This window comes from Phyllostomus discolor, chromosome 1, assembly GCF_004126475.2.
Source record: "Phyllostomus discolor isolate MPI-MPIP mPhyDis1 chromosome 1, mPhyDis1.pri.v3, whole genome shotgun sequence".
Lineage (NCBI taxonomy): Eukaryota > Metazoa > Chordata > Mammalia > Chiroptera > Phyllostomidae > Phyllostomus > Phyllostomus discolor.
In genome coordinates this window covers 158,886,003-158,908,931 of record NC_040903.2, presented here as the reverse complement: position 1 = coordinate 158,908,931, position 22,929 = coordinate 158,886,003, and the positions used below count along the sequence as shown (strand labels likewise).

The window sequence follows — 22,929 nt, the reverse complement described above, 5'->3', positions numbered from 1 at the left end:
TTGTCTCCATTTTCTACCCCACCACTCCCCCCACCCAAGGCACCCCCACCTCCCATCCTCGGTCCTACCTCCCTTTGGCTTTGTCCATGAGTCCTTCACTCACGTTCCTAGATGAGCCCTCCCCCTTCCCTCTGGTCATACAAATGCTCATACACATATTTATTCACATGCACATACATACTTCTAATTTCCCATAGTAATATGGATTACTATATAAGGTTTTAATAAGATTGAATAACTAAAATGCTTTTGTTTTTTAATTGATATACACTCATCTGAGTTCCCTTGTATTTATGCTGTAGAATCATGGTGTAAGACAGAGGCGCCATGAGATATGTCTCTGGCGTTGCTGGATCATGTGCTCACAGGTAAGCACCACTGACTTATTTTATAATTCTATATTTGCTTGTATAATTTATATTGACTCTGAAACCTGTTGGATCTGAGCCTTAGAGGTCATTTAAGCAGTCACTGTTCCAATAAGTGTTTTGTTCTCTAACAGTTGAATTTCTTCTTTTTAGCCACTTGTGTAATCTACACTAACTACTCATTTGAGCATTAATGTACAGTTTCTTTTAAGAGTGGATGTAAATAAACTACCCCAATCATTTATGACTTAGAAATTTGCACATACTGCATGAGAATCAGTTTTAATAACAATCTTCATGACACTATTCCATTTATAGTTCCTATAAAATATGGCAACAGTTCTATTTCTGCATGTAAGCACAATCTGAAATTTAGCAGAAAATTAAAGTTTTGGGAAATGAGCTTTATTCTATTTTGTAAATGGCCATCTAATAAAATCCATTTGTTGCACTGATATTGTCTCTAGTGATTAAGTTAAGTTTCAGTGTTGCCTGGAGTGTTTCTCTTCTGGCACATGATTGAAAAAATAATTACAATTGGGCTCTGCCTTTGACAGAGTCCATAAGCACTGGAATGGCAGCACCTGATTAAATTTATGTTTAGATTGTGGAAATCTTTGCTGCTTAAGAAGAGAACAAGCTTATTGATCTTCAAGAGTGAAGTAAGGCAAAATGAAAGGAATAATTAAATCTGGCGGTATTGGTGTTTTCATCCACAGAACCACAATTATACAAATTACATGTTTCCTCACCTTGCCCCTCCTTCTTCTCTTTAGGTTTAAATCCAAGCCCTCCTGAGAAAATGTTGTGGAAAGGGTTCTGTTTTCCTTTGCCTTGCCAAATCAGCCTGATTCAATAGAGAAAAGCTCTGGACTGGCTTCAGAACAAGGGAGGGCAAAACAATGGGGGCTATAACACCTGGAGATGAAAAAGGAAATCCTTATGGGCTCAAACCAAGCCTTGTTTGACATGAAAAACTCAGCATTCCTTTTCTAGCAGCTCTCATCTATTGGATTTTCCCTAAAATGTCTAGAAGTAACTGAGAAGGAGTTCTGAGCTAACTACTTAATTTCCTAAAATTCCTTTTGATTGGAAAAATGTCTAAATTGGGAGGGAAACATTGCTTCCTAGAGAATATGAGTCCATGTCTGAACACCAGCATCTCCCCTGTAAGACTCTACTTGGTATGCTCTTCAGGCCCTTTCTCTGGCACTGTTCACTCCCTTCTATTTGCTGATGTGCTGCAGTTTCATTTTTTTTCTGCCTGTGCCTCACGGTGATCCATGGAATAATAATCCAAAAACTATTTGTCTGCTTCTGCATATATAGGCCAATACACTAAGGTGTGATGCCTGCATGATTCTAATATTCACAACAGCCACACAGGTTCATGTCTGCTCAAATCTCGTATTATGATGGCATTTTTCCTCACACTTCTCTTTCATCTGGTGATATCTCCATTAGCCTCCTCCATAAATAAGTATCTCCCAAAATGTATTTCATGTATTGTAATCCTTTACCATGTCCCATGAAAAGTCAGCCATGGAAAAGCAAGTTTGAAATATACTGCCTGGGCTAGCCCTGCTCTGCCAGATGTCGTGGCCACTCATTGCACATGGCTGTTGAGCTCTTGAGATGCAGGTGATCCAAACTGAGATGTGCCTCAAGTTGGCAATACACACTGGATTTCAAACACCATGAGGGGAAGTGTTATGGGAGGGAATGTAAAATATCCCATTAATAGTTTCTTATTGATTACAAGTTAAAATTATAACATTTTGATTATACTGGATTAAGAAAATGTAGGATTAAAATTAACCTGAGCACTTTAATTTATAATGGGCCTTCTGGAAATTTTTTAAAAACATGTGGCTTACATTTTATTTCTACCAGAGCATACTGCTCTAATCCCTCTTAGAAATCTATGATTTTTAGTACATAGTAACATTTCTGAGAAGTCTTACAATAAGGAATACTGCTTACCATTGTTAAAACTAGCTAATGGGTACATGAAAAGATGCTCAATGTCACTAATCGTCAGGGAAATTCTAATTAAAACCACAAGGAGATATTAGCTCAAACCCGTTAGAATAACTATTATCAAAAAAAAAAAGGATAAATATTGGGAGGATGTGGAGAAAAGGAAACCCTTGTACACTGTTGGTAGGAATATAAATTGGCATAGCCATTATGGAAAGCAGTATGAAGAGTCCTCAAAAAATTAAAAAGAAAACCACCATTTGATTCAGCAACCCTACCTCAGGGTACCTCTCTGAACAAAATGAAATCGCTATCACAAAGAGATAGCTGTACCATCACCCCCAATGCAGCATTATTCACAATAGCCAAGACATGGAAACAATCTAAGTGTCCCTAGACAAATAAATGGGAAAAAGAATATGTGATATATATACACACACACAATGGAATATTATTTAGTCATTAGAAAAGCAAATTTTGCTGTTTGCAACAACATGAATGGAACTTGAGTGATACAGTGAAAATAAGTCAGACAAAGAAAAGCAAATACTATATTATCTCTCTTATATGTGGAACCTAAAAAAGACAGAAACAGAGGGTACATGGGTGTTGCCAGAGACTGAATTGTGGAGGGGGGAAAATGGGCAGGTGTTAATGAAAGGGTACAAAATTACAGTTATAAGATGCATAAATTCTAGGGATTGAATTTACAGCATGGTCACTAGCGCTAATAATACTATGTTGTATACTTGAAAGTTGCTAAGCGTAGATCCTAAATGTTGTCAACACACAAACATACACACATACACACAAAGGTCATGTGGGGTGCTGGCTATGTTAACTAACTGTATTGTGGTAACAGTCATTTCACAATATATACGTATATCAAGTCATCACATCATACACCATGAGCTTACACAACATTATATGTTAATTATGTCTTAGTAAGGCTGGAATAAAATCTCTTTGACTAGGAAACACATTTTCACATAAAAATTATTCAGAATATCCAACTAGTAATTTTCAAAACCCACTTGGGAAAATAGTCTATGAAGTGCCATGTACACTGCATGAGAAATTTTGATCCTCTTTTTCTACATGGCATTCTTTCTGATTTTCAGTAAGAAACAGAAGGTATGGATTAAATGGAACAAATGTCTGTCTGTTTAGACCAGATTTCACAAACTTATCTGGTATCCCTGACATTAATATAAATGAATTGCTTGCATTTACAGTGATTATTTTTGTCAATAAAGCTAAGTGGAATTCAAATTCATAAATTTGCAAATGGTTGTTTTCTGTCATGGACATTAACCTTCATTCAGAATTTGGCAGTTTTAAATATATACATAAATATAATGATTTGATGGCATTCGAGAATGAATTTTCTATTATCTCCATAATCATAAACATGAATGTAAAACTTTGTCTGACAAGTGCTGGAGAGGCTGTGAAGAAAAGGGAACCCTGGTGCACTGTTGGTGGGAATGCAGACTGGTGCAGCCTCTGTGAAAAACAGTATGGAATGCCCTCAGAAAACTGAAAATGGAACTGCCTTTTAACCCAGCAATTCCACTGCTGGGATTATACCTTAAGAATCCTGAAACAACAATTCAAAAGAACTTATGCACCCCTATATTCATAGAAGTACTGTTTATAATAGCCAAATGCTGGAAACAGCCTAAATGCCCATCAGTAAATGAGTGGATCGAAAAACTGGTACATTTACACAATGAATACTATGCAGCAGAAAGAAAGAAGGAGCTCCTACACTTCTCGACAGCCTGAATGTAACTGGAGAGCATTATGTTAAGCGAAATAAGCCAGGCAGTGAAAGACAAATACCATATGATCTCACCTAAAACTGGAACCTGGTCAACAAAACAAACAAGCAAGCAAATTATAACCAGAGATATTGACAGTAACCAGAAGGAAGGGGAGTGGGGCATAACGGGAGAAAAAAGTGTAAGGTTCATTGAGGAACATGTATAAAAGACACGTGGACAAAGCCAAAGGGGGGTAAGATTGAAGGTGGGAGGTGGAGATGGATGATACAGGAGGGAGTGGTGGGGGAAAAATGAAGACAACTGTACTTGAACAACAACAAAAAAGGTGAAAAGGAAAACTTGGTCTGAGCCATCCTGAATCATGGGAAAGCAGTGAGATAATCAAGATCATGGTAAAGAGGACTGAAGAGAGAACCAAACTGAGCTCACCATCTTATTATGCTTATCTAAACTCTGATATTTGGAGGGTATCAAATAAGCATGTGAAGCAATAATAATGAAATGATAGCTAATTTTGGAGAATTTTATTTTTTATACCCCTGGACCTTGCTGAACACTTTACTGTCCTCATCTTACTTAATCCTCACAATAACTTTGTTAATCACAGACTATTCTTTCCATTTTACACACAAGGAAATTGAAGTTTAGAAAGGTTAAGTAACTTCCTCGGAGTTCATAGCCAAATACTTAAGGACTTCTGAACCCAGATCTTACATTATTAACCAACTGTGGCATAATGTAAGGTGGTATACACATGCATAAACCTCCTTCCAGCGCAAATCCCCAAGGACTGAAAAGAGTCTCCACCCTAAAGTCTATCACACTTTTGTGAAATATAGTAAAAAGTTCTATTATTGGTCATTTGTCACCTGCATCTAAGCCCTGTTTGATGTTTAGGAAAACTTTCATCTTGTAAGACTTGTTGGAAATTAGAGCTCATTTCTCTGGCATGCAGAAGACTAGATGTGCTCATAGTATCTTTGGAACATTTGGATGTTCCTGTAGCAAATCTCCCTAAAAAGAAAATTTTAGAGAAGTTCTACAGGGTTTGAAAATAAAGTAACACCTATTTAGGAAAATTATTAGACTCTTTTTTAGAGTCAGCTTTTACTCTTATAATTAAACGCCTGATTAATTGGTGACAATATGATCAGAGTAATTCACTATAAACTGGGTTTTATCTAATACACTAGCCATAAAATCAGGCAGACTCTTAACCACCCGTTGTCAGGTGGAAGTGGTACATAGAAGCTCTGGCTTAAGCAAGTCCTGGAAGCACAATTTTTTTACACAAGCATGAATCTTTCACTCCAGTACAGCTAATCTTACCACATAGCCAAACCTCCTTCAACTGCTCCCTATGGATCAATCAATTCCTAGATTAGTTGACTGAGAAGGAAAACATTCTAGCCTGATTTACACCTGGTATCACAGGTTATGTTCCCCAGAAACAGAGATGGAGATGGAGTTTGAAATGCAGAACATTTATTAGGAACCAACCCCTGAGAAATGAAGGGAAGAAAAGCAGGATTGAGTAGACAAGGAAGCAAGAGGTGATAGAGAACCAACAAAACATGGACAACTTCATGGGGAACTCTACAGCACCTTCATCCGCTATGTCCCATGTTGAGCCAAAATGGCCATGCCTTTATATTGTCACTTCTATCAGTCATTGGATTGTGATGCCTTGGAAAGTTATGCCCTTGGGCAAAGTGGCCTTTACAACTAAACCAAACCTTGAAGGAGCTGACAGCTGGAGCCTGTCTGATGACACACGAGGCAACTAGTTCTTCCTTAAAGGATTACAAAAAAATCCAAGTAGTGAGGCAGAAAGTGGGACATCTGATTGTTCACATTTCCTTGAAGAATAAATGACTTGAGTGAGGGCTCTTCATTCTGAGATAACAAAATTGAAAAATTGGTATCAAGGAATTTTGATGAAGCATAGTTGAACCTCCTGTAACGGACTCAAAATGGGAGAACTTTGGTTCCAGAGTACATGTTCATCAGAAGTCCTCCTTGATAGAGAAGGCTTTCACTTATCATGTAGGCAAGATCCTCTCATGGTGAATGTTGATCAGCCTCTTTCCATAGTCATTCCAACTTCTGCTAAATAGGCTCCTAAACAAAGTGGCCTTGGTGTCAATGATAAAGCTTATGCAGAAGCTTAACATTATGGGCCTCACCTCCCCAAAGCTGACCTATTTGCTGCCATTAATGACTGATCCGTCATTTATCAGCAGGGATCAACTTTGAGTGACTCCTTTTCCCAGTATGGGGTACTTTCTCAGAGGAGCCAGCCATCAATTACTCTGAATTCTTGTCATCATGGAAGGGACAACAATTGATATTTTTATCTGATGATTATTTGGCTTTCACTGCTCATCAAGCATCACCATCTGAGGAATCAGAATGCCTTATTTAACATCACAGTACACAACAAATTGCTTCTAAGGAATACTCACTTTACAGAAAAAGGCAAAGACAATAATAGAACTGCATTCTCTAAGAGAGGTTGGACATGTAAAACAATGAAATAGCTTATTAAAGACTAGGGCACTGCACCATTAGCAAAATCTCTGACCTGTTACCCAAGATATAAAGCTACTTTTCCCATCACCAGAATATATGGGTCTTGGAACCAAAAGTTGAAAGTGGGGGAGTCTCTGTTTTGTATTAGATATAGTGTACTAATGATCCACTTGAAAAATTTTGCTTCCTTTCCCCTATAAATTTAAATTATAGTTCTCAATCCCTAATGAAGACATATTTCCATCAGCCCATGGAGCTTTTATTTGAGCTGACTATTATTACAGCATCTAGCATAAGTAAGGCATGCTTCAGTGTGATTGGTAGGGTATGTGAATGTCTCGCACGAGATGGACAGCAATTTGAATATTTCACCTAAAATGCCATACAGTATGCTTGAGTGTGATATTGTTATGTTACAGAATTACATGCTAATGATTTCATAATAAAAGACTTTGTAACAAAAAAAGATGCATTATTTGCACCAGACCCTGTAGATGTGCAACTGCAAAATGGGAAAGAGGGGAGAATGGATAAAGACTAACCAATCTGCCATAATTCTCTTTCCAGTGGTAAAATTTAATGGAAGATAATAGCAAATCTGTACAGAAGCACCACAAAGCACTCAGATCCTTCAGTGATAACAGCTTGGTCAGGGAATAAGAACCAAGAGAAGTGGTGGCTGAAAGCAAAGGGCACACAGAATTGTTAATAAAAGAGGAAAATCAAGATAAATTATGGGGGGGGGGGGCTCTGCCCACATGGTTCCCCACCCCCAGCTGCCACGGATGACAATAAGCCTACCAACACATGATCTGCTTGGGGAGGAAAGGTGGCTGATCTCTCAAAGGAGAAGGGCCAAGAGCCTTTTCCTCAATGGGCTTTTATTGGGTTCATTTGCACAAGAATACAGGTAAAGCTCATTAATCATTATCAGGCAATAAGGATCAAACAATAGATAACAAAGAATGCTGAGAGCCTATTTTGAGTCAGGGTCAGATAGCTAAAGAACTATAAAACTTTGAGGAACAAACTCACTTCTCCTTGGACCCTTATCATTTAATTGAGAGCATTCTAAACTAAGCAGGTTTCACAGGATTTTACATATTCTTTCTTAGGCCTGATTGCCCGGGGAACCGGCCTTTTCCAGCACAGGGCTGTACCATCCTCTGTCATTGTTTCAGGCTTAAGTCAGGCACGGGAAGTAAGGCAGCCAAGAGATTAGGAGACTTTTGCAGACAGAAAGAGGACTCAGGCTTTGTCAAAGTCAAGGGGTGAGGGTCCATCATCCCCTTTTGCTGTAGCTCCCCAAGTCCTTCCTTGGAGGCCTCCCACGTGATCGTGCCTGGCTTAGGTTGTCCCCCCCTTTGGGGAATCTTACCCATCACTGGCTAACTGACCAAGCATTGGGGGCCAGTTATGGATGAAGTAAAAGGAGCAGAAGCAGCACTCCTGCCAGGGAGGTAAGCTTTGTCTCCTCAGTAGCTTATGGTCCCAAAGTCACTCACCCAGCCTTAGTCATGGGGGGCACGGAGGGTTACAGCTTCTGAAACCAGGCAGGGCAGTTCCCAACAAATTATTGCCTCTAAACAAGTTTCAGAGATGAAAACTCTGGCTCTTTTCCATTTTTTTTTTTTTTTTTTGCTTTTTGTTGTATATAATTATAAATTTTAACTTATTTTCTTATTTCCTCTCCCTTTCCCCATAACTTTGTATACATGTTCTGGTAGTAGTGAACTTTCCAATGTAGTTAGACCTGTGGCAGAACTAAATGAGAATGAATGTCACCCAGAGATCTTGGCTTGCTGCTTGCCAAGAAAAAAATTGTGAATTTTACTCCTCTTAGGAAAAGGGTATGAGTGTCCATGCTTGTATGCAAAATTTTTGTATCATGTTAAGGAAAGTACTTTTTAAAGGTCAAGTGTTTCTACTGTAACAGATCTACATGTTCCTGGAAACCTCATGTCCTGAAAACTCATTTACAAATAATTATAGGGCTTAACAGGAAAAAAAATAGATTGGGGCAAACTCTCAAAACCTGTGCAATTTTGTAACCAGACCAGTAACAATTACAAAACTATTCTAGCCCAGTTTTTAAAAAGATGTTATAATTATCAATAAACATTGTTATTAACACAGAATATCTTAAAATTCACTTCTTTTTAAGTGGGTCATAAATTTAAAAAAAAGGTTGAGGCTGCTGATCTTTGAAGGTAAGAACCAAATGCACAAAGACTGGGCCGAATCGCACAGGGAGCACTTGTGGAGCAGAGCACATGCCCAAAATAAAACCACAGGGAGAGCATGAATGGGCACCACGCGCAGTGCCCTGCTCCACCACAGCTTGCTGCACTTAGCCATATGAACATTTGCTAGTTGTACCTGATGACACAAAACATTTGTGTGATGAGAAAAAGACATAAGTGCAATCACACAATTTCTGTGTTATATTGACATCACTCCCTCATCAATGAAACATATAAGCTCATTTTTTATGGATGCACACATTATCAGAGCAGGCTGTGTAAATTAGGAAAAAAGGGTATACATTTACCCGGGCCCTATAGGGAACATTTGTCACTGTGCTTGTCCTGTATGCTAATAACATTCTTCAGTTTGGAGAATCCCACTACAGCCACTGAAAACATCAGACATATGGTTGCCTGGCTTTCCGGGCACATAGCCTGGGCTCCGCAGTTGACAGACCTATAGGAGATTTTAAACCAAGATTAATAATGCAAAGAAGCAGAGACTGCAAGAAACTCTTTAAGGTGATGGAGACAGCCGTTTCAGTAAGCCCAGGTCACTTGGGGCAGTCAGCAGGGCAGAGTAAAAGTGGCAGCCTCGAGCGTCTGAAACCAGATGTGCTTCCAGGCCAAGTATAGGGCCTAGTGCTTGTGCCTGATGGGGAGATGCGCTCGCTACTTCCATGGTCATTCAGAACATTGTTTGTGGCTGTTCAGACTTGCTGTCTGGGTGATTCTTTCAGCTACTTCATACACTTTAACAAAATTCTTTTCAGGCTTAATTAAGACAGTATATATCATCTGTACTCTCAACTAAGAACCCTGACTCTCACAGTCCACTAGTCTGTGAAGGACTGGAGAGGAAGCACTGTGCCTCTTATCACTGAATGCAGAGTGTCTGACCTTGCACCTGGAAGGCAGGAAGTGCCCGACAAACATTTGTTGTGTGAATAATTGAAGAGATGATATGACTGTGAGAAATTAATTTGTGCCTAAAGCAATGAGGTCCAAGTAATTCAAGCAACCAACACATTAAAAGTAGAATATCACTAAGATACTAATATGATCCTAATAGTAAATATTGTAATAAACATTAATAATTGTTCTTAATATTTCAACATAATAGTAATCCTTGCGCAAATGACAGGGAGTACTATCATTTATCTTAAATAACCATTTCATGGTAGAGTTGTATCAAGAAAAGAAAACTTGGTTTCTATTTGTTTTTATTTTCTCTCCACCTTGTGCTAGATGTTTGTCATAGATACCTGCCTTATGCTCTCTGATCCCTGACATTTCCTGCTGCCAACCTTGGTAATTTTTGCTAATTATTCAGACTCTAACCCCCATCATTTAAAGAGCAGTGACTCACTCCAGATTGTATAGCATTCTGTGCAAAACTTGGCTGTAATCTAAAACCTTGAATGCTTTGTTCGACCTTGCTTCTGATATTTTCAGAGAGGTAAACAACTAAAACAGGGGGGTTGTGCAGTGGGGGAAAGTCATGATGTTACAGATAAGGGGAAGGAAGTAGAGAGATTATTTATAGTTACTGAGAGTTAATATTTACATGCATGATTTCCTTGTTAGTGGCTTTTTTTAGGCTTAATGATTGATAACTAAGCAGATTTAATTCAAGATATACAATGGCTCCAGTGCCTTCCCTCAATAATCCAACCAGAAAACTTTGGACAAGTACTAAGAAGCTCGCCTCTCAGATCTCTGGATCTGAAAAGGTCAAGGTTAAGAAAAAATATAAATGGAGTTGGGCTACAGGATCTGTGCCAATCTGCTCTTCAGCATTGTAGCCAATAACAAATGCCCAGATGCCCCTCAACTGGTGTTCAGTTTCACAAAAAGGAAGTTGTTACTGTTTTAATCTAGACAGTAGACAAAAGGTAAGATTATGTATGTATGCAACACACTTTTCTCCAAGCTTTTTTCTTTTCCTTAATAAAAGGTAAAGTGATATGAAAAAGGAGATACATGTATAAATACAATGTATTCTTTTGGTATTTGGATTAAAAAAAAAATCAACAGGCATCGCTTTGCTCCTACCAGCCTGGGCTGAAATGTGCTTCAGTTAAGCACTTTCACAGGCCTTGTTCTAGATGTAAATGCCTTAGATTGCTACCTATCTATGAAAAATAGAGAAATGAATGAGGGAAAAGGCCTACTATCTCTCCCCACATAACTGGCAGTCAATCTTCTTCTATACTTTTCATTTTTAAAACCTTCTCATCGAGCCAGTTTCTGATGCATTAACTTGGGAGAGCTATTACATTTGATTGGGTTCCATGCTGGCAAACTGCATTTTGGAGTCACCAAGGGTCCCTTGATGCTTTGCCATCAGCTTACTAAATTAGTCTCCATTTCTATTGTTTTACATTTGATTGATGGATGCATTACCTCACACTCCTGAACCCTAGGAGTTGTCACAGACTCTGAGAAATAGCATAGGGTTCACATTAGAAGTGCAATGGGCCCCAAAGCCCACTTAAGCAAATATTCATACTGTAAGGATCTTCCCTGAACTTTGGTTGGTTCCTGAGATATAAAGGAATCTCAAGGATGTGATCTACATCCAAGATTACTTGGGAAAAATATGCTTTCATTCTATGTGCAAAGTAGTAGGCTAGGCACTGAAGAACACCCCAAAGAAGCACAGGTTCATTATCTGAGGGGCAGACAAATAACTCCCAGAGAATTTTAGAGAGTAAGCAAGCCAATCTGGCTGGGCAGGGTAGCAATGCTCCCTTATTCTAGAACCTACAGTTCCTCCATCCAGAGCCCATAGAACCTTTTCTGCCTATTCCATGCACTGGACCCCCAACTTCCTTTGCTTCTAATTGTTTCCATCTGTAGCTGTCTTCAGAGGACTGGCCCCAGGCTACTCGACAGCTTTGCCTGCAAGTGCTGTGAATCACAAGTGCCTCGTAGTTTATACTGCCCACACCTCCCTCCTGGGAGAAGCCAACAGCCAGTGATTGACCAGTGCTAGAGTGTGTCCGTCCACAGAGGCAGGACACTTGAAATACAGTAAGTACTCCAGACCTCCCTCTAGGATCAATCTGAGGTGTGAACCTTTGTTTGGCTGTTTTCTCTTCCCCGTCTTTGCCATTGTTTCCTGAGAACACGTCTTAGTAAATCAATTACACAGGAATTCTTATCACAAGGCTTGCTTTTGAAGAATCTGACCTAACACACCCTGTTGAGGGGTTAGGACATGCTTCTGCCTGAGGGAGAGATAGTATTGGATTTGGAAGAGGGAGAAATGCTCTGTCCCTAAGAAGGCAGAATGAACAACATGAGAAGACAACCAGGCCAGAGTCAGGAATTAGCATGGTGTATTGGAGTATAGCACAGGAAAATTATGGCTGGATTGAAAACTTTATAAGGAAGAAGGTGAAAGATCCCTTCTCCTCAGTCCATCTTGAGGCTCCCTGCCAGAGTGAGCTTCTCAAACACAAAAGCCCTTCTTAAAACTCGTGGTTTAGTATGTTTGTTTCATCCCAGAAACCTGGGAAATAAAATTATAAGTACTCATTTTAGGTTTAAAGATGTGAAAAATTAATTCTATTAAGAGACCAAGATGAGAGAATGTCTCTTTGGTTTTTTTTGCCGTATGGACAAGAGATTGCCCTGAAGTCAAAGGACATTAGCCAATTAAAACTTTCTAGATTTTTGTTATCCACATACCTAATAGTGAATGCTAAAATGAAAAGAAATTTTAATTTAAAAAAAGGAAACCAAAACCTCAATTATTGTTTAAGCCTCCACATGGCATGGAAGAACCTTCATAACTGACCCAGGGCTATATTTCAAGCCTTCTTTTCTACTATTTTCCTCTATGCACATAATTGGTTGGTCTTTATTGAGCTCCTTGCCATTATTTGAACATGCTATACTATTTCACACTCTCATGTTTGCTCTGTTGATCCTTGAAATGTTGTTCATTACCCATCTCTGACTGATAAACTTCTCATATTTCAATACTCAGCTCAAGTTTCACATTCTGTGTTACCTTATCCTACCTTTTCAGGCAATTTATCATTTTTTATCTCTGTTTTTATCCTACTTGAAATATACTTTTAATATAGCACTTAGAATATCACTTTTAAAAGCAAACAACAGGTTAGTAGCACCCTGGAGAACTGTGTTTATTTCATCTTCGTTTCTCACCCCCATTGCAGTGCCTGACACATGTCTAGCTATCCATGAAAACATTCATGGACTTTGAAAGGGATTGAATAAATTTGGACTAATAAGGTGGAACCAAAATGCAAAAACCCTTGGATGGTAAACTAACTTTAAGTATAGCCTAAATGTAAGGTGAAACGTTTGGAACTCTTTAAGGAAATACAAAAAAATGTGTTCAGTGTCTGGTGAGATAATAAAACCATCACTCTTTGCTCCCTTCCTCCAGCCTTTTCTAACATCCACCAGATTGTGCAGTAATGTTTCCAGCAGCTTTAGCCAAGGGAGCAGATGCCCAAACTGGTCAATACAGCTGTGATTAGTCTGGGCATTTCTTATTTCATATAGTCATCCACAGATTTGAGAAGCAGTTTTCTAAAAGCATAATGATGAAAAACAAGTTTACATTTAGAGATTTAGATTGAAATACTGGTGTTGCCAATTATAATTGTATTACTTTTGGCAAGTTATTTTTCACTAGTGAAATAAAGATAAAGGCACTGACCTCACACAGTTGTTGTAAAGAACAGTGCTCTCCCTTGAATATTAGGTATTATAAACAGTCATATTATGGAGGTTTTCTCTGAATTCTTCCTTCTTTTATAAGGGGGAATTTTCCCAAGACACCCCATTCAAAATGTGCCAGCATTAAGTTACTCCACAAGTGATTAAGTGAAGAAGGAATTCCAGCTTGAGGGACCAGCCATGTGGAGGCATTGAAGCCAGTGAGCTGTGCAGGTAGTGAAGACCATGATTCTCCTGTTCCCTCGCACCTCTTCTCATAGGCTGCAGCCGTGGCTAACTAGGTCTGAACTCAAACCTCAAGGCTCCTTTGAAATATGATGGGCTTTCTGGGCCTGGTTTAGCTGAGAATATCCTCACATCACTGACTGGTTTTTAACTCCCGCTCTGTTCTTCTGCTTGAACCAGGCCATGGGTCCTCTGGTTCCCTATGGCAGCAACTCCCCTGCCACTTCCCTTCGTGCCTGGGCATTTGTGACTACTATGGGATCATATGTATTTGTTTTCAAAAGGCTGTACTTCGAGAACATGGAGTCATTGTCTACAGAGACAGATACTACAAAGCACAGCCAGAATTTTAAATGTGAGGGAATCACCTGATTTAAATAACATTCTGGTAAAGTGACAAGGAACCAGGTTTGCCCCAGATGTTTGTCTGTTTCTCACATTAGAAAAGAAGTTCTGGCAAACTTTTAGATTCATCTTTCCTTCTTTTCATATATTTTCTATTAATTGAAGGCCAAAACCCTTAGCTGTAGAGAAAAAATGTGTTTTGTTGGTTTTTTTTCTGGTTCTTAAGGCTCTCCTTTCTGTAAAGAAATACTTTCCTTGAAGGCCCAGAGACAGAGTAGTGCTTTTGCCTATTTCTGCCCATAGAGTTCACATGTGATCATGGAGGTCCACGTCCTCAGTCTTTCCAGCAGGCCCATCCTGCCCTGCCAGGCTTGCGCTCGTCATTGCCTCAGAGGCCTGCACCACCTCCTAGACTCCCCACCTAGCAGGATTTCCAGCTTCTCTGTGAACCACATGAACAGCGACGCCCACCTTCCTCATTAATCCCCCCCTCTCTGGACACTTCTTCTTATTCATTCTGTCTCTCTCTCTCGCTCTCATACACACACACACACACACATCAACCATATATGACTGAATGGCCCCCATAGCATATTTTTCCCATCCTATCATAATCATAGAGCAAGATTCATAATATTTATTTATTCATACCCCAAAACCTACACCATTTGGAGTAATGAAAAACACACATTCAAAATCCACAGAGGCTATGAGGCTATATACAGAATACATGCATTATAACATACATGTATTTCACCCCAAATGAATTACTAGATGTGTCTGTGTCCATCCTCAAGGTCCCTCACCTGCTAGTCACTACCAGTACCACTTCTGTTGCCTTACAATAGCTTCCATGGCTTCCAAAGCTTCCCTTACCAAAGTTCCATGCATCTTCTTTCCTTCCTTCCCTCTCTAAAGCACTTTACCCTTTCTCACTATTTACTCTTCTCCAAAATGCACCCACAAGCCCTCTTTTTAATAAAGTCTTTAATTTGTAAAAGATCCTCTAGTTACTAGCATCCACCTGCCTTAGAAAACAGATGAGGGATTATAAATAGCACATTACTTTGCATTGGAATTATGGTTTCCCAAGGACACGAAGGCAGATGAATGAGATTGCAGTGCACGTGCAGATAAACCGGCGGGTGAGGCATCAGCACTTCAGGGAGAGAGTGTCAATGAGCCAGTAAGGTGTTTTGTTTTTCCTCAATTTCTCCAATTTTCTCCAGATTTCCCCAATTGATTTGGCCATTTTCACATAGAAGTAGCTTTATAACACTGAATAGCAATATTCCTAGAACTGAGTTTACCCTCTTCACCAGCTCTGCTCTCCTGGTCCGCTCCCATTCACACTTTCATTTTCCTTAGCCGTTCAGGCTTGAAAGCTAGAAACAATTGTTAGCTCTCTATTATTTCTTTATCCAATCTACACCGGTTAATTCTTCTCCCTAAATGTCTTTCAGTAGCATGTCTTTCTTTCATTTTTTGCTGTTCGAAATCCTTGACAACTTCTGCCTGAGAATCATAAACCCTGCTACCTAGTCTACCACCCTCCAATTCTACTTCCTGCCTATCATTGACAGGTCAGTCTTCCTGAAAGATTACTTTCCTGGTGTCATTTTTCTGTTCAAAAATCTCCAGTGGTCCCCCAATGCCTGCTTGTTGAATCAATAAGAACAATTAGTATCATTAATTTCTCTCCTACAATTCCGATTCAAACAAGCAAGGAATGGGAGTGGCAGTGGGCTTGGCCCACATAGGCACCTTGGGGTGTCAATATGTTGCTTACATAATTAACCATCTTCAAGAAGCACTTGATCAAACAAACAAACAAAAAAACCAGTATGGAAGCAGAAAAAACAGAAGGAGGAAGAGAAGCTAAGAAAGGGAAGGAGATGGATGGGAAGAAAAAGGGAAAAAAGGGAATGGATGAGAGGAAGAGCACATAATTGCTTCTTTCCAGATTTCTTTTTTTCCACATCTGGATGCCCCTTTTCATGTAAGGCCAATTTTAATAAAAAAAAAAAGTGGGTTTTAATTTTTAAAAAGTAAAATTCATGAAACTAAAGACAAAACACATTATTTGCCTTGATTTTTATGCTCTCCTGGAAAATATTAGATGAGGATAGCTCTCTCTATTCCAATTTTCCAATTTAGAAAGGGGAAATAGATAAACAGTTTTGTAGCTTTCTCAAATAAAAGTCAGTGAGTCTCTCTCACATAAAAATCCTGTATATTTGAAATCTACATAGCTCAAATGTGGTACTTAGCATTTTTCTCTATTCTTTTAAGATTTTTTTCTGTCACCTTTGCTTATGTGTTGATTAGTATGTCAAAGAGAATACTGAGACTGAGAAATGATAATGTGCACTTAAGGTGCTTTATTGGCATGATATAGAAAGTAAACAACTTTAAAACTGGCAAGCAAGCTTTCTCAATTAACCTATGCTTTTACGAGTGAATGCAGAGGTGTAATGAGAGAAAGAAATTAATAATCAAAGTAAAAATAATTTGTCTTATAGAAGAAGAAATAACAACTAATAGCTGCTGCTAATTTCAATATTGAGCTTGGTTCTTTAAGTCACCTCGTAGAAAATCCATTGAGAAGTAGACCCAATGTGAAGAGAAGAGTTAAGATATTTTAATTAAATTTAAAGATTTTCTTGACCCAGGGGAAAGGGCATAATTAGCTATTTTCTAACGCATTTGACCTGAAGATGCTTGAATCAGCAGATAATTGAATGTATTAAAAGAAGCAGTAAGTTCTAATTATGAGACTTTGTTGTTGGAGTAAAGAAGAAGTTATTTGCTATTTATTCAAGAGAATTTACACAAATATAGAAGAGAGGAGAGGAATAGGCAATTACCACCCATCTCAGGCCGGAGACTGTGTGTACATATTAACATGGTGGCTCTTAGGAGGAGAATGGGGCTACTTAAGACTTGAGTCTACTTTGTTATTCTCATGCAAGATCTCAATCCAAATCCCAAATAAATCACTACTAAAAATAGAATGAAGTACTCACAGCAGCATAATGTACCAGCTGGAAGGATGCCTGCATCACTGACTAACTCCAATATATTGGACGTTGGCATGTTGCTGTGTTGTTTGGGAGGACACATACATCCAAATCTACAGGCTAACAAGCTGTGCTGAGATGGAGTTCACTGAACAAGCACTCGGGTCATATGGTGCTTACACACATTTGAGTGAGGCAAAGTCTCCTTTTAAAGGAAAACGCATCTTATGAACTATAAATCTGAAATTATCTTATTATGTTACTTAAATATTAACATATATGAATGATATATTTATATATTCTTTATTTATTAATTATTATATAATTTAAAAACAAAAGTTTGTGAAATAAATAGAACAAGTCAATGAAATTCAAATTAACAAAACTCAATATGATAGATGACATTGTTTTGCTGAAAGTGAATCTCCACTGAAAACCTAACTATGGTATTACTGTTATGACACAGATTCTGTTGACTTTGTCGTGCCTAATATTGTGTACCTTGTGGTGATTCAATTTCCCACCACTCTTCTTCATTTGGACTACTGGAAAACTGACCTTCCTATTAGCCATGAAGGCATTTAGCTTTCATTTGCTTTGATACATTATTTAAGTGCTAAGTCAAATTTTTTCTCACTTAATGATCCTGGATTATTAGTGTAGTAATATCAAGCTGAATAAAACTAAAACAAAGATAAACTCAGATGTTGAGTATACCATGAAGTATATTTTATTATTTTGTTCTCTAAGCAGACATAAAAAATATTGTTCTACTTCTTCTCATTCATTCACATATTCATTCATTTAAGAATGGTTGCTATGTATTAAATCCTGCAAGTGTTGATGATAAAATGATGATGATGATAATGGTGATGATAATGATGAGTACTGTATAATCCCTGATCAAAAAAACAAAAATAAAAAAATAACTTAAAATTAAGTGTCTATCAGTGAATGCAAAGAGCTACATCTTTAGATTATGTTAAAGCCATTAAAAAAATACATAGGTTGGGCTAAGAAAGTTTGAAAGTAGCGGAACACATATCATTGAAATGACGAATAAGGCTCAACATTAAAAATAATTACCACTGTGATAACGATGATGGTGATTATATTTATACATACTGTTGAGTATATATCAGGTGTCAGTCCTAGTGAGTTGTTATTTAACCTTCACGCAACTTATCATTTTATACTTAAGGCAATTGATACTCAAAAGTACACAGCTAGTAATGATGGAGCTGGGATTTTAAATTACTCAATAATTAAAAAATGTGGGTACTTAACTATATTTCTACATAAAAGAGTTGGTATTTGAATGGGACATTGTTTAAAATTAACAAATATGAATTGAACACATGTATTATATTGGGTAGTCTTGGATGTCAAGTAGTTCATATGTATTATGTAATATAATGTTTAATGAATTATACCCCATATGAATGTATATATTATAAAACATCATTAATAATATGTAGTTATATACTTAATAATAGTATGATGGTTAATTGCATGTGTCAAATTCATGAGGCCAAAGGGTGCCCAGATACTTGATGAAACATTCTAAATGTTTCTGTGAGTTGGAAAACAAACTAAAACCTTAAAAGGCATCCAGTTTACCCGCAAATATGTTTGTTGAATCCAGTGCTGAATGGAAGTCTGGTTGGCTGGGCCAAATTTTCTAAAGGAAAGAGTGAAATCTGCTGCAATTCCCCAGTTCTTTGCTTTCCTGAAAAACCTCATTGGAAGAAAAGAAATTCACAATATTTGAAGGCTTATTGGACAGGAAGCCTAAAAGCTTGACTGAGAATCTCTGAAGAGCAACCACATTCTTGAAGATCTTCTGGACTGAAAACACATATATTTGAAAGACTCGTAAGACATATTTCATGACGGACATATCTAGAGAAGAGGATGAACAAGAGTTAGACTGGGTTGTTCTAAACCTACAAGCACACTCTGACCCAGGTGGGTTTCTTGTTGAATTGAGATGATCCACTCCTCATCCTATCTGCTCAACATAGGAAATGGGAGGCCCACTGGAGGAATACAACATCACCAGTATTCTCTGAGGCTCTGTAGTACACAATGCCCAGCATATAATTTTTAATGATTAGAAATAAGAAGAGACAAGGAAATATCACAGAAAAAGAATAGAAACAACATTAATAAAAATATAGGCAGGCCTACATATGAGCTATATACTGGAGTTAACACACAATGGCTTTGAAAGAGCTGTGAGTCATATGTTCAAAAAAAGAGGACAGAGTACACAAAGTAAATGAAACAATCCTAAATTTGGCACCTCTAAAAATCAAATGGATATTCTGTAACTCAAAAGTTAGATATATGTTATATTTTATATGTGCCATATTAGATGGGTTTAAAGCAGATAGGTTGCAAACATGCACTTAGTAATACAGGAAACACTGGACAAGTGAAACAGGTACATGTGAACACCTGAAAGCTCATGTAGTTGGAGTTCCAGAAGGAGAGAAGAGAGGGGATGAAACAGAAAAAAATACTTGAAGAGACGTTGACAGAATAGTTTCTAAAATGGATAAAAGGTATCAACCCAAAGAATTCCAATGAGGAAGAACTCAATTCATAGGGAGAAAAACAAAAAGAAAACCACATCTAGGCATATCATAGAATGACAGGGATAAAAATTGTATTACTTTTAAAGTAGTAACTATAAGACTGGCAGCTGAAATCTCAACAGAACTGATGTAAGCAAGAAACAAAAGAATAACATTTCTAACTGTTAAAAATAATAATTAACTGCCAACTTAAAATTTTAGATGCAATAAAAATTTCTTTCAAAAATAAAGGTAAAATAAAGCCACTTTCAGGTAAAATTTTGAGAGGATACTTTGCTAGATCTACTAAAAGAAAATCTAAAGGGAAGTCAAGCAAATTGAAATTCATTCCAGTTGAAAATTTGACAAGACAGAAGAGGAATAAAAATCTTATTTGGTCATTTTAAAGAATATTGACCATACACAATTATATTTAAGGTCTTTTTTCATTTACAACACATGTAAAACTAAAATACTAGATAAAAATTACTAAAAGGTAAGAGGGAATAAATAGAACTTAAAGGTCCTAAGATTCAAGTAATATTATGTATGTAATTAAAGCAATAATTTGTATTCAAACTTAATAAGTAAAGAATGAATAATTACATTTTGGTTATCTAGTAAGATAAAAACTAATTTTTCAATAGAAGTGAAAATAACAGCCCTGGCTGGCATAGCTCAGTGGATTGAGTGTGGGCTGTGAACCAAATTATTGCAGGTTCAATTCCCAGTCAGGGCACATGCCAGGGTTGCAGCCCACGGCCCCCAGCAACTGCACATTCATGTTTCTCTCTCTCTCTCTTTCTCCCTCCCTTCGCTCTCTAAAAATAAATAAATAAAACTTAAAAATAAAAAAAGAAGTGAAAATACTGTTACCAGTCACTTTATAATTTTGATAAAATTGAGAGAATATAAACCACAATTGGTATACCAAGCCTCAATTAGATACTTATTGTACCTCAGCTTATCAATTATATGTTCACTTGTACCTAAAAAGAATAAAATTTAAAAGGACAAGGAAGTCTGAGAAAATATCATTAGAAATTATAGCTAAAATGTAAGATGTGATGAGATTTTATAACGTATTTAATACACCGGGAACAAAATCACATCTTATTCTTTCAACATAAAAGTCACCCTTCAGTACTGAACTTCCCCATGCATATGTAAGTGTTCAAAAAGAAAGGAGAGAACTGCTGGTAGTCAGTGTCCCCAATGCACAATGACAGTAATAAAAAGTATTACATTTCAGAAAGGATAGTGTGCCATGCTAAAGTTATCAAGGAGCACTTTAAGAAATGGGTGGAACGTGAAGTAGGCCCTGAAATATGACTTGAAAACACATTTCCTTTCTTGATAAAAATGTACTACAAAGAAGAGAAAGTAATGTACCTTCCTATAATCTTTGGCTAGAAATAGGAAATGAAATCTAATACTAATATTAAAGATATGAATTTGGACTCTTAGCTACCTCACTCACAACAATACTCTTTTTAAAGTATAATTTATTTAATCAATGATAAATGTTACATTTAAACTGTGCTAATATTTTTAATTTATTTTTATTTAAGTATAGTTGGTATACAATCTTATATTGGTTATATTGTTTCAGTTATCCAATGTATAATGTAGTGATTCGACATTTTTATACCTTACATACAATATGATCACCCCTCTAATTGTAGTAGTCATCTATCACCATGCAAACTTATCACAGTATTATAGACTATATTTCCCTTACCCTTTTCATTTATTCCCATACCTTAAGTCCCATAAAACCCCTATGGGATTTATTCCCTTAATCACAGAATCATGGGATCTTAGAGATGGAAAAATATTATGTAAGACCCTATGCGTTCAGAGGCACCAGCATAGTTACTTTGCTTTTCAAAAAGGGAGATGGGAAATTCTGTGACCTTTAAGTACAATCCAGCAACCTTCAAGAACATAGATTCCAATGAACTTTATGCAGATACTATAATAAGAAGTAGTAAAAAAAGCCATTGAAGATTATTAAAAGAAGCATCAAAGATAATCGCCATGGAGTTGATGACAGCAGCAACAAGAGTACAATTAAATGCTTCTACAAGAATTAGCCACTTTTAAAACTTAATTAATAGGGAAAATTCCTCCATAAATAATTTTAGTGTGGGAAAATTTAGTGTAGCCTTTTTTTAATGGGTTTACCATCAGAACATAGGTGCCAGTGAAAACCTTTGCTAAATGTAAGCCAAAATGGGGAAAGAAAAGGTTCATATTAACATCTACATCATCGGGTGTGTAGACTCAGGCAAGTCCACCACTGCTGGCCATCTTACCTACTACACACATGGTGGGACTGACGAAGGGACCACTGAAAACTTGAAGAAAGAAGCTGCTGTGATGAGAGTGGGCTCCTTCAAATATGCCTGGGTCTTGCATAAACTAAAAGCTGAACATGTGCAAGGTGTGACTATTGTTCTCTCCATATGGAAATTTGAGACCAGTAAGTATTATGTGACCATCGTTGATGCCCCAGGACACAGGAAATTTTTCAAAAACATGATTATAGGCACATGCCAGGCTGACTCTGCTGTCCTGATTGTTGCTGCTGGTGTTAGTGAACTTGAAGCAGGTAACTCCAAGATTGGACAGATTCATGAGGATGCCCTTCTGGCTTACACACTGCTTGTGAAATAACTAATTGTTGCTGTTAAAACAGATTTCCCTGAGCAACCTTTCAACCAGAAAAAGAATGAGGAAATCATTAAGTCAACACCTATATAAGAAAATTGACTACAGTAGCATTTGTGCCAATTACTGCATGGAACAGTGAAAACATGTTAAAGCCAAGTACAAACATGCTTTGGTCATGCATGGAAAATCACTTGTAAAGATGGCAACACCATTGGACCCATGGTACTTGAAGCTCTGTATTTCAGCCTGTGACCAGTTTATCTAACTGACAGCCCCTTAGGTTTGCTCTTCTAGGATGTCTACAAAATTGGTGGTATTGGGACTGTCCCTGAGGGTCTAGTGGAGACTTCTACTCTCAAACATTGTATGGTCTGTTGAATTACACCCTTAAGCTTTAAAGGAACTCTTCCTGGGGATAGCGTGAGCTTCAGTGTCATGAAAGTGTCTGTCAA

The 22,929-nt window shown here is 37.6% G+C and overlaps 1 protein-coding gene across 1 annotated transcript; it reads left to right on the top strand.

Annotated features, from left to right (window-relative positions):
• Positions 1-22,036: 22,036 nt before the first annotated feature.
• On the top strand, positions 22,037-22,480 carry LOC114492671 (elongation factor 1-alpha 1-like). The gene has a single exon (XM_036029690.1). It carries the CDS (start codon positions 22,037-22,039, stop codon positions 22,478-22,480), a length of 444 nt encoding a protein of 147 aa, XP_035885583.1.
• Positions 22,481-22,929: the final 449 nt, after the last annotated feature.

What these genes read in the sequence shown, in the direction of transcription:
- LOC114492671 (XM_036029690.1), top strand. Translation starts at nt 22,037, where the DNA reads ATGGGGAAAGAAAAGGTTCATATTAACATCTACATCATCGGGTGTGTA.